The sequence below is a fragment of the Monocercomonoides exilis genome (assembly GCF_001643675.1).
Source record: "Monocercomonoides exilis strain PA203 chromosome Unknown scaffold2-2631571, whole genome shotgun sequence".
Taxonomy (NCBI): Eukaryota; Preaxostyla; order Oxymonadida; family Polymastigidae; genus Monocercomonoides; species Monocercomonoides exilis.
Genome location: NW_027150547.1, coordinates 20001 through 32500, shown reverse-complemented (window position 1 = coordinate 32500; position 12500 = coordinate 20001). Strand labels below are relative to the sequence as shown.

At 36.9% G+C, this 12500-nt stretch overlaps 1 protein-coding gene across 1 annotated transcript; it reads left to right on the top strand.

The window, feature by feature from the left end:
• Positions 1–1904: 1904 nt before the first annotated feature.
• On the top strand, positions 1905–3729 carry MONOS_16911 (uncharacterized protein; the record flags this gene model as incomplete). The annotated part of the gene is made up of 7 exons (XM_067869783.1): positions 1905–1926; positions 2150–2400; positions 2527–2596; positions 2676–2795; positions 2945–3017; positions 3204–3286; positions 3626–3729. The coding sequence occupies 7 exons, from the start codon at positions 1905–1907 to the stop codon at positions 3727–3729; spliced, it is 723 nt and encodes a 240-aa protein (XP_067735534.1).
• Between the last annotated feature and the right edge of the window lie 8771 nt (positions 3730–12500).

Genomic DNA, 12500 nt, shown 5'->3' with positions numbered 1-12500 from the left:
CATTCTGAAATATCAACAAAAATAAGATACTTTTTTGTTTGCTCAGAACCAACCATCAATATCAATGTTCTTATATATTATTATCATCTATATTATATTTATTATATTATATATTTTTTCTATCCGACTTTTCTCATTTTTGAGATGATACAATTTTTTTAAATTTTTATTGTTTTTAAAAAATATTTTTTAACTCAACAACAAAGTGAGAACTTCCATTGAAAAAAATTCACACATAATGTTAATATGATATTGTATATTATATATTTTTGGTGTTAGTCTGTTCAACAATTTTGAAATAAAAAAATATTTTCATTTTTCATTCATTTTTCGAACAAAAATTAATTTTTTCATTTTTTTTATAACTTTCAATTCATCTCAATTTTTATATCAAATAAATAGCAATCATATAATATCTCTCTATTATTTTTATTTTTAATATTGAAAGAAATTATCTTATGAAATTAATTTTTTTCCATAATTTTTTATCTTAATTAATATTTTTCTATTTATTCCATGGATGGATAAATTTGAAAATAATATTTTACATAGGTTATGAGGGGTGGGGAATGTGTTGGTGTATCGGGAGATTGGTAACAAACAGTTTTTGAGAAGTCGAATTCTTAACATAGAAAAATGGTTTTGATCTAGATCAAACTTTTTTTTCAAAAAATATTTTTTCAAAACAAGTAGGAATTGGTAGTTGATGAAAAGTACGTATATGAGTAATAATATGAGAGTGATTGATTGAATTAAAATCAGAAATTAATCGATTCAAATTGTAAAATGATATGTTAAATAAAATTTTTCAGTCAAAATTTTTTGAAATTATTTTTAAAATATCTCGATAAATAAATTTTTCCAAGCCATGAGACTTTACAGAAGTGTTAGTTGGACCATTTGTGAATTTTTGAAGTTAGTGTCAAAAATTCGAAAAATGTGAGAATTTTCATTTTTTCTGATTAAGTTGAATTTAGCTCAAGTAAGTCAGAAAAAATGAAAAATTGGTGAAAATCGGTTTTTATGAAAGTTGTGATCGAAACTTATGAAAACACAAAAAGTTCGGATAATTCGCGAATAGTCCGCTGAATTTTTTTCTCGGGCCAGATTGGTCTGGTTAGTGAGAAAATGTCATATGAAGTTTTTGACTGAAAAAGTGGTGATCTTAGATCAACGACCGAAAAATGTGGGGTCTCAGATTCCTTTGATAATTGGCAGGTGGCAAGGACGTGGGCCCTTTATAAACATACTCGAATCTAAATTTTTTCTACCGAGCGGTTGTGGCAGGGCAGTGCGGACAAGTTTGTGATTTTGACTGAAAAATCGAAAAAATATTTTTTTCTCGAAAATTTCAAAGTGGATATAAAATATGATTCTACGGATGAATATGCATTGTAATGTTGTATATTGGTGATTTTTTGTTGGATACGTTTATCTGTAGTTTCTGAGTTATAATCGAATTTTTGAGTGAAAATGGTCATTTTTGAGGTAAATCGAGTATAACACCAGAAGTAATGGCCAGATAAATTTGATATTAATACATGATATATGTGCATATAGTGCGGTAATAGCATGCATATGGGTGTTGGCTGGCGGGGGTCTGGCAGGCTGTCCAGAAAAGAAATAAAAATTTTGACTTTGACTGGGGGTGCCTGGTTGGTGAAGTCACAGAGAGCGAACTGAGAGGCAAGTGGCTGAATCGAAACACATATGACCGGCACAGTTACCCATGCCCGGATGTGGCCAAACGGGGTTTCGATCGGCCCAGTGGTTGCTGAGAAATCCGAGCGGCTAGTTGTTTTGAGTTCGGTTCTGAATTTTCACATAGAAAAATGACTGGGGGGTATTGACTTGGTGATGCTGTGGAGAGTGAAGGGAGGGCAAGTAACTAAAGTTAGAGGGATATGTTGGGGAATGTTAGTGGGGGTAGGATGTGGTGTAATTGCTAAGAGATTGGCTCCAGTGGTTGCCAAGTAACCATGTTATATTTTTTCTATGAAAATTGAATTTTTTCTATGATGATTTTTCTATGTGATATTGACTGCCCGACCTCGAAGTGCCATCTTTTTCGAAAAACTCACAGACTCAATTTGAGTTTGACTGAAAAAGGAGTTGAGTGGAGGATATCTGTGGAAGGGCTGATGGGCAGGGCTTGCAAAGGCCACAGGGCAAGGAGCAAGTGAGGCGGGCTATGTGCTGGGCCTATGGCTGGGCAGGCCCTGTGGCTTGGCCTGGCTCTATTCCACATGTACTGTATTTCCCCAGTCAGAAAAAGTGACTGAGGGTGGTATGTTGGAAGGGTCGTGGAGCTTCACTGGTGGAGCCAGAGCTCCAGAAACAAAAGTGACAGTGTGCGCACAGACTGTGGCTGCACGCTGGGCAGGGTGCTGCTGGGCGCCTGTGTGATCCTTCTGGCTGGGTGGGTCAGACACTCACTTTTTTCATTGGGAAAACAGACTGGAAAACCAACTTCGTTGGGCTGTATCTTTTATCGGTCATAACTTACAGCTTGGCTGATGTGGGCAGAGTGGGCGTGTGGGCAGTGGCTACAAGGCTGGGTGGTGGGAGTCTGGCTGGGCTGGCTGGCTGGGCGGTGGTGTGAGAAAAAGTGAGTGAAAAATGACAGGGCCAGTCATTGAGATACCCCCTCTCATTCAACGAACCTATCTCCTCAGGTGTTGGAGGGAGAGCTCCAGAAACAAAAGTGACGGTGCAGCGGGGGACCAGGACTGTGCAGTGGGCAGGGTCTGGTTTGTGGGCTGTGGGCCGGACCTGCTGGGTGGGCTGTGCACTGGGTTTTGTTCAGTCACTTTCATTGAAAAAACCTCAAATATGGTAAATGACCCCGGGTGCCCAGACCAGAAAATCCATCTTTTTCGAAAAACTCATAGACTCAATTTTACTACACTGAGGTTTCCTCGATTTTTGTGACTTTTGATACTAGAAATACACTATGAAAATGGAATGCCTGAAAAACCTGCTTTGATACTAAAAAGGGAAAATTACACTACGCCGAGGTTTTCGTGGCGTAGTGTAATAAGGATGATTTTGATACTAGAAATTTGAGCTCCTAAGAAAAGTGACCAAATTACACTACACTTCGAAAACCTCGGCGTAGTGTATTTCGAGGTTTTTGATACTAGAAAATTTTGTCTATGAAATTTCTCTATGAAAAATACACTGTGGACCCCTCATGTTCACAGACTCATAGCGCCTCAGGGGCAAGTCAGCGAAACTTCTCGTTGCCATAGAGGGTCTCGCTGCACACTCGCTCTACACAATGGTGGTAATCTCATCGGGCTCAGTTGTGATGCCCTGAAGTTACAAGGCAAATACTCATATCTTTCCTATGAAAAACCCTTTCTCGATGATATTTTGTGCTATGGACCCTGTGTATTCCATGGGTCATAGGGAATTACCTTTAAGAGCTGGAAAGTTCTAGATGCCATAGGGCAAGTAGCTGTGCTCTTGGAGTATCCATTGGTAGTAATATCTTTGCCCTCGGTCCATATGCCTTTTCACTATACTCAATATACTGACATCTTTGAATGAAAAAGGTTCAATTTTTCATAGGGGACCCCTTATGTTCCCACTCTCATATCTTTTGATCGGTCATAACTTACAGACATGCCAATGGTGCTGTGGGGTGGGCATGCCCTGCTGGTACAATGTGGCACACATTCGGCTGGTGGGCTGTGGCTGGGCCAAGGGCAGTGGCAGAAAAAGTGAGTATTTTCAATTGACTTTTTGAGTGACTTGGACCCCCCTCATTGGCTGGCCTGTAGCGAATCACACAGGAATCTGGGAAAGTTCTCGATGCCATAGGGAAACTCGCTCCACACTTCCTCTATCCATTGGTGCTATCGCCATTGAGATCCCTCAACTTCCCTTATATCTATGGTCGATATACTAGTGTCCTTCCTATGAAAAACTCCTTTTCAATGAAATCTTATACTAGGACCCCCTTATGTTTGTTGGATCATAGCTCCACAGGGTTAAGAGCTGGAAAGTTCTAAATGTTATAGAGGGTCTAGCTGCACACTGTGCCTAGCCGATGGCAGTATTCCCGTTGGGCTCCTATGTAATGCCGCCACCACACTCAATATACTACTATCTTTCCTATGAGAAATTTCATTGAGAGAAAATATTGACTGGGACCCCTTATGTACCAACCCTTGTAGTGCCTCAGGCTTGAGAGTGCGAGACTCGAAAATGTTATAGAGGGTCTAGCTACACTCTCCCTCTATCCAGCTGTGCCACTTGTATTCCTATTACTCTGCTTGCCTTGGAGCCATAGGCAAAATACATGAACTTTTCATAGAAAAAGTGACTGACCTCCCCTGTGTTCCCACTCTCATATCTTTTTACTGGTCATAACTTACAGGCTAGCTGATGGTATGAGTTTGTGCGTATGCTCTGCCGCTACGCTCCCATAGGCATTCCACTCCACTCCTCTGGCTGCTCCAGCAGCAGTGTGAGAAATAGTGACTTTTCATAAGGGCATTTCCTATGGAAACATTGAAGTGGGGATAGCGGGCCAGGCTTAAGAGCTGGAAGGCTGGAACAAAAAACCAGATGAAAGGCAGTGAGGGCATACACAAGGTGGTGCAGTAGTGGCAAGGCTTTGGTGTGTCCCCATCCCAAGAAACACTATGGAAGGATACTAAAAATTTTCATTGAGTTTTTTCTAGTATCATTTTTGGGCATTTTCACTACGCCGAGGTTTTCGCGGCGTAGTGTATTTGGGGCACTTTTGATACTAGCCGATATTTTCTAGTATCAAAATACTCTTTATTACACTACGCCGAGGTTTTCGGGGCGTAGTGTAATTTTGAGATTTTTTAGTATCAAAGCAGGTTTTTCGATGACCTCGTTTTCGTAGTGTATTTCTAGTATGAAAAACGGAAAAAAACGCGAAAACCTGGGCGTAGTGTAATTGAGTCTATGAGTTTTTTGGAAAAGATGGTGTTCGGGGTGCGGGCTGTCGGGGATTTTTACGGAAGTATACTTAGGGGGACACCCCCCGAAAAAATTTTATTTCTGACTTCATTTTTTTTCGACAAAAGTTGTCTGGTGAGGATAGTCTGAGCCAGGGCTTATGTGATATGGGGTTAGTATAGAAGTGTGACTTGTATATGAAACTCCATAGGGAAAAAAGGTGGATTTTGAATGAAAAATTTTGTATAGGGGGCTGTCTATTAGACTGAGGCATTGTGTAATAGTGGTCTATTGTATATATATGTATATAGTATTATGTCATATGTATAGCAAATAGGTGAGTAGGCTTTTTATGTTAAGGAAGATAGTATATGGTATTTGAATGGGAATAATATGTATATGTCTCTTTGAATGAAATACCTTTGCATGATTATACAGAAACTCACTGAGTGTGAAGTATAAATGAAGGTGGTTCAAAAGGGATGGGTTTGTTGGGTCTGATAAGAATGAAAAGCAACATGTGATTGTATATAAGGGCTAAGCAATACATGTTTTATGAAAACATCTTCTGGTAGCAATGACTAATCAGATGGGTCGAATAATAAAGTGAGTTGTTTGAATCTTTGAGTCTGATGTGTAAAAAATGTTGGACGAAGAGATAAAAATGGCTCTAATAAAATCGATTAGTCTGAGAAGTTGTTGTGAGAGAGTGCTATGCTAGTAGTGAATGTGTGTTGTGAGGCAGTATAGTATATGGTTATGTGGGGTGAAGTAGTTTGAGTTGGATGCAATGAATCCATCTTGGAGAACTGCTTGATTTTAGAAAAGCAACAATGTGGGGATTTGTGTGAAAGTGTTGGGGTGTTTTGTTGTTGGAAATACATGTATGTTGACTTGTTTGAATATTGTAGAAAAGAGTACTTCATGAAGTTGAGACCTTGTCTATATGTATGGTGTGGTCGATATGTATATGTGTATATCATTGATTGAGTTCAGATGGATTGTTATTGCACATTATAACTATTGGGTTTGGTTGCCTAATATGTGGGGGTTGGATTTGACTATCGAGAGATAGAATGTGACAATGATGAAATCAAAATGAACAGTTTCTCTGTTTGTTTGAAGACATAAATGTCATGTTTCTATTGATTGAGAGTATTTGAACTGTTACAATTATTTGCCACTTTTTCAAAAGGTGAAAATATAATTGTAAGTTGCGAATGAAAAATCATATTGTAATGATCTATCAGAGCTTTTTATATTATCAGTTTTGATGATGATGAGAAAAGTGTTTTGATATTGAGATTACATTGTGATAATACAAATATTAATGATTATGATTGGATGACTTAATAACTGACTTTAATCAGTTATTAAGTTTATCTGAAAGAAAATAATGTGTTAATATTTGAGAAGGGAAAATATTGTGTCTATTCTTGAAATATCATCAATCTTTGTGAATGGTGATGTTTTAATAATTATGACTAAAATACTATATTATGTTGTCTTAAACAAAACAATATGATATATTAATATTTATTATTAAAAGTTATTAACAATGGACTTTTTGTCTTTTGTTAGTGATTTTTATATATAAATGTATCTGGTCGATTCTGCCAGTAGTCATATGCTTGTCTCAAAGATTAAGCCATGCATGTGTCAGTATAAATAACTTGTATTTATGAAACTGCGAATGGCTCATTACAACAGTTATAATTTATTTGACAATGACAATGTTATATTTTGAATAGAAATATAATTTACTACATGGATAGCCGTAGTAATTCTAGAGCTAATACATGCGAGAATTCATTTTTCTTTTTGTTTTTCGGAATGGAAAGAAGGGTGGGTTTGAAAAAGATCCGACTAAGGGTGTTTCAGCAATGAGACACCCTTTGGGGAAGGATTGTATTTATTAGATCGAAAACCATTAGGAATAGTTTAAATGTTTGATTCTATATGGATCAAAAACTTATTTCGGCACATGTTTGAAGTCTCGCAAGGGGTGTAAGAGTATGTGTCCATTGTGAAAGATAATGGTGATTCATGATAAATGTCGAATTGCCAGGGTGGGTTAAGAGCCCATCGTCTTGGCAATGTGTCATTGAAATTTCTGACCTATCAACTGATGATGGTAGGATAGAGGCCTACCATGGTATTGACGGGTAACGGAGAATTAGGGTTCGATTCCGGAGAGGGAGCCTGAGAGATGGCTACCACTTCCAAGGAAGGCAGCAGGCGCGCAAATTACCCAATCCCAATCAATGACGTATATGGGGAGGTAGTGACAAAAAATAACAAAGCGGGGTATCTAATGGTATTCTGCTATTGGAATGGTTTCAATGTAAATGCTTGAAAGAGAAACAATTAGAGGGCAAGTCTGGTGCCAGCAGCCGCGGTAATTCCAGCTCTAATAGTGTATACTAAAATTGCTGCAGTTAAAAAGCTCGTAGTTGGATTTTGGAGTTTTTAATTGTTCGAGGGGGCGAGATGTTTCTCTATACTTAGTCCTGCTTCATTTTTCTTATTAAATTAGCTTTCGGGTTGATTTAATTTGGAAGTGAAGTGATTGGAGGGTATTAATGAGGGGATATTTGAAAATCATGGTATTGTTTTTAATCTTGCATCAAGATTTATTTCTTGTTGTTTGATTGACTCAATATCTTTCATTTATCTTATGCTTGCCTTGAATTTGAATAACCTCGAATCCCTTTTTGGAGAAGTCCTTGTGGCTTTTTCAAAAAAGGGGTAAATGTTTTCGAAATTATTAATATATCACTTAAATGTTGATTTATATTAATCGTTTCTCTTTGTCAAAGAAGAGGAAAATTTCGGAGAGTTTACTTTGAAGAAAATGGAGTGTTCAAAGCAGGCGTTTTTTTTGTAATGAAAGAAATTCGCTACTGAACACATTAGCATGGAATAATAAAATAAGACACCTGATGTGTTTTAAATTTGATAATGATAAAATATATAAGGAAACTTATTGTTTTTTTTGTTATCAAACACATTCGAGTCTTAAACAATAAGAAGATTGAACTTGTTCTTTTTTGTTATTGTTTATCGATTTGAGTTTTATTGGTTTTTGAAACAGGTGTAATGATTAAGAGGGACAGTTGGGGGTATCTGTATTGCATAGTCAGAGGTGGAATTCTTGGATTTATGCAAGACAAACAAGTGCGAAAGCATTTACCAAGGATGTTTTCATTAATCAAGAACGAAAGTTAGGGGATCGAAGGCGATCAGAAACCGCTCTAGTCTTAACTATAAACGATGCCAACTAGGGATTGGAGGGAATTTATTTTTTTAATTCGCTTTTCCAATTTCTATCTTTCGGGATAGGTTGGGATTTATCACAAGAAATTGTGAAGTGAGTTTGCTTTTAAAATTATAACAAAAAAATGAAAGAGGTAACTTCGGTTATTTGTCTTTGTTTTTTTGTTTTTAAGCCCCATCAGCACCTTTAGAGAAATCGATTAAGTCTCTGGGTTCTGGGGGGAGTATGGTCGCAAGTCTGAAACTTAAAGAAATTGACGGAAGGGCACCACCAGGTGTGGAGCCTGCGGCTTAATTTGACTCAACACGGGGAAACTTACCAGGTCCAGACACGGGAAGGATTGACAGATTGATAGTTCTTTCTTGATTCCGTGGGTGGTGGTGCATGGTCGTTCTTAGTTGGTGGAGTGATTTGTCTGGTTAATTCCGATAACGAACGAGACCTCAACCTGCTAAATAGGGTGATAATTTTGAAAAGTGTCTGTAAGGTGGCTTTCCGATTTTTTTCTCAGTAGTTCTCTCTCTCGGGGGAGGATTGTTGAGAAAGTCGGGAAGTTGTCTGAGATCTTTTAATGGTTAATATTGAAATATATATTTTGAGATAGCTCATTAAGCTTTCAGGATGGATTTGTTTTGAGCAGTTTCGGCTGTTTGGAAGAAGTTTGTTTTGGAAGTGAGTTATTGAAATTATCATTAAAATATTTCGATATGGATTGTAATTCTCTTTTAGTTAATTAATTTCATCATGGCTCTTCGCGGGGTTGTGGTGGAAGGCTAATGGGGCTCTGGATCTATATTCGAACCTACTTAGAGGGACTACCATGGTTGCACATGGGGGAAGCATGAGGCAATAACAGGTCTGTGATGCCCTTAGATGTTCTGGGCCGCACGCGCGCTACACTGATAAAGTCAACAAGTTGTTTTTGGGTGTGTTAAATAAAAAAAATAGTGTTTTTGTTTTCAGGGCTTCTTAATCGGGGCTTTGAAAAAGGGATGCTATTTTTTAACACATGCAATTCCCTTATCCGAAAGGATTGGGTAATCTTTTGAAACTTTATCGTGATGGGGATTGATCTTTGTAATTTTGGATCATGAACGAGGAATACCTAGTAAGTGCAATTCATCAGATTGCGCTGATTACGTCCCTGCCCTTTGTACACACCGCCCGTCGCTCCTACCGATTGAATGATCAGATGAAATGTCTGGATTGTTGGATCTTGTGAGGGTTTCGATTCTCTAGGATTTAATTAGAAGGACAGTAAATCTTATTATTTAGAGGAAGGAGAAGTCGTAACAAGGTTTCCGTAGGTGAACCTGCGGAAGGATCATTAACGTTTAATTAATAAAATCAAAAACAATATAAATAAATAAATATAAATTTGATGGATGCAATAATAAGATAACGATATTATTACAAATAAAAGTTTTTTTAATTAAAGAAAAAATTAAAAAACTTTTGGCAGTGGATATCTTGGCTCTTGTATCGATGAAGAACGCAGCAAAGCGCGATAGCTAATGCGAATCGCAGAAATCTACGAGTCATCAAAATTTTGAACGCATATTGCGGTTTCTCAGTTATTTCTATAATTGAGGGACCATGCTTGTTTCAGAATTGGTTATAAATTTATTATAAATCTATTTAAATCAAAAATAGATTTGTTTTATATTATTTGAGATTAAAATGATCTTTTCAAAGATTTATTATAATCTTTAATTATTATTAATAATAATAATTTCTTTTTCAAAAAGAAATTTTAATATTAAAATAATATTGAAAATATATGTTTAATATTAAAAAACATTGAGAAAGAAAATTTAATAATTATGATTATCAATCTGAAATATCAAGCAAGATTACCCGCTGAACTGAAGCATCTTAATAAGCGGAGGAAAAGAAACTAACGAGGATTCCTTTAGTACCTGCGAGGGAAGAAGGAAAAGCCCAAAGTTAAAATCTTATTATGAGTTAGTTGAGAAGGAAGGCAACTTTTGACTTGGCTGACAATTGATAGAAAATAATAAGAGTTGTACTTTAAAGATGTAATTTCTCTTGGGGGTCAAACTCTGAGAGATTAATGTCAGTGACGGGAATATGATTTAGAGATCAAAATTTCTATTTTTGTTTTTGGAAAGGAATGCCGGAGAGGGTAATAGCCCCGTTTATATAGTAAAAAGTAGATCTCGATTCCTACTGAAGGAAGGTGTGGCAGGGTCAAACTTGTCATGGCTTTTTTTGGTTTAAATGTCACGGTTGGACATTACAATCATAGAGTCGGGTTGTTTGAGATTGCAACCCTAATTGGGTGGTAAGCTTCATCCAAGGCTAAATATTGACAAGAGACCGATAGCGAACAAGTACCGTGAGGGAAAGATGAAAAGAACTTTGAAAAGAGAATGAAAGTAGTGCTTGAAACTGCCAAAAGGACAAGCGATATAAAATTTAGAAAGTGCAGAGATGTTTTTTATTAATATAATTAAATTATTTTCTTATGGACATGAAATACTAGAGGGTTGGTGTATTGTGGCCTGAGTGACTTGTAAGCTTAACTGTAAAGTCGGGGGATACATATGAATAGTAATTTATAATTGTTATTGATATCTGATATAAACCCGTGCTTATAAGGATATAAAAGAAAGGTGTAACAGCCGAACCACTTTGCTCAGGATAGCATCATTTCCCTTCTCTTCATAGTTCCCCTTGGGAGTTATGGATGAATGTTAAACATAAGAATGCGGTCAATGGTATTCTATAGTTTTGATAATAACCGAAATCCACATAGGAGGAAAGGTGGGAATAGACATTATTGAATATTGTCAGGTTTTTTATTAAACTTGATGATTTCCTATTCTGTTATAATCCTGAAGCAAGACTTACCTATTGGATTCGATACAGGGATAGAATACTTTGTAATAAGTATCTGAGAATATGGATTGGTTAAAGATATCAGATACGGGATGGAAATATCGAGAATACCAGAGTTTACATATATTAGTTCTGGGATGATATTTTTCAATTTATTCCAAATTTTTTAATTAAATCAGATGAGTTGAGAAAGGAAACTTGTTTTCTTTTTCTTCATATTTGGTTTTTAAAAGATTTGTTTCGATTGGTTAAGCTCGCCTTGATTATATTGAATTAAGAATAAATGGTAATATTGTCTTATTTATTAGTGAACTAATTGATCTTAAATATGGCGATTCTAATATCGATTTCCTATTCCAAATAAGAAGAATTGACTTTGTTGATGCGCTTTATATCGCCCCGTCTTGAAACACGGACCAAGGAGTCTATCAGATATGCGAGTATTCGGGTGGATAAAACCCAGGGATGCGTAATGAAAGTGAAGGGGATTATTTGGAAAGCCCTTAAATGTGAAGGGGTTATTCGCCGAGAGGGTGAATCCTTTTGGTGGAGATCCTGGCAACATTGACCAACCATAAAGTTTTTGTTAAAAGGTAGTTTTGGGATAAAACTCGGCTGCTTTTCTTATGGTTTGAGTTATAGCATATCTGCTAGGACCCGAAAGATGGTGAACTATGCCTGAATCAGGGTGAAGTCAGAGGAAACTCTGATGGAAGCTCGTAGCGATACTGACGTGCAACTCGTTCGTCAAATTTGGGTATAGGGGCGAAAGACTCATCGAACCATCTAGTAGCTGGTTCCCTCCGAAGTTTCCCCCCGGATAGCAGGAGCTTATAATGAAAGAATGTTTTGTCAGGTAAAGCGAATGATTAGAGGTCTTGGAGAAATAATTTCTTCAACCTATTCTCAAACTCTAAATTGGCAAGGTAATCTTTTAGTGTTCTATTGATGAAGCTGGTAAGAAGGCTTGTAGAATGCTATTTTAAGGAGTCTGGACGTGCTGATTGTTTTGGTTTGCATTTTAAGAAAACCCTAAACATCCGTAGGACTCCGGTAGTCTTTATAAGGATTTGTTTTCTACTACTCTAAAAAGTTGTTTGAATTATGCTCTTTTGGGCATTAAACTTTGATTAACTAATAAAAAGAAAACCCATATTTTTTGAGAAAAATAATAAGCTCTTAGTGGGCCATTTTTGGTAAGCAGAACTGGCGATGCGGGATGAACCGAACGTCATGTTAAAGTGCCTAAATATATGCTCATATAGATACCAGAAAAGGTGTCAATTCATTTTGACAGCAGGACGGTGGCCATGGAAGTTGGTATCCGCTAAGGAGTGTGTAACAACTCACCTGCCGAATGAATTGGCCCTGAAAATGGATGGCGCTGGAGCATATGTAATAGCGATGATACTTATACATGACT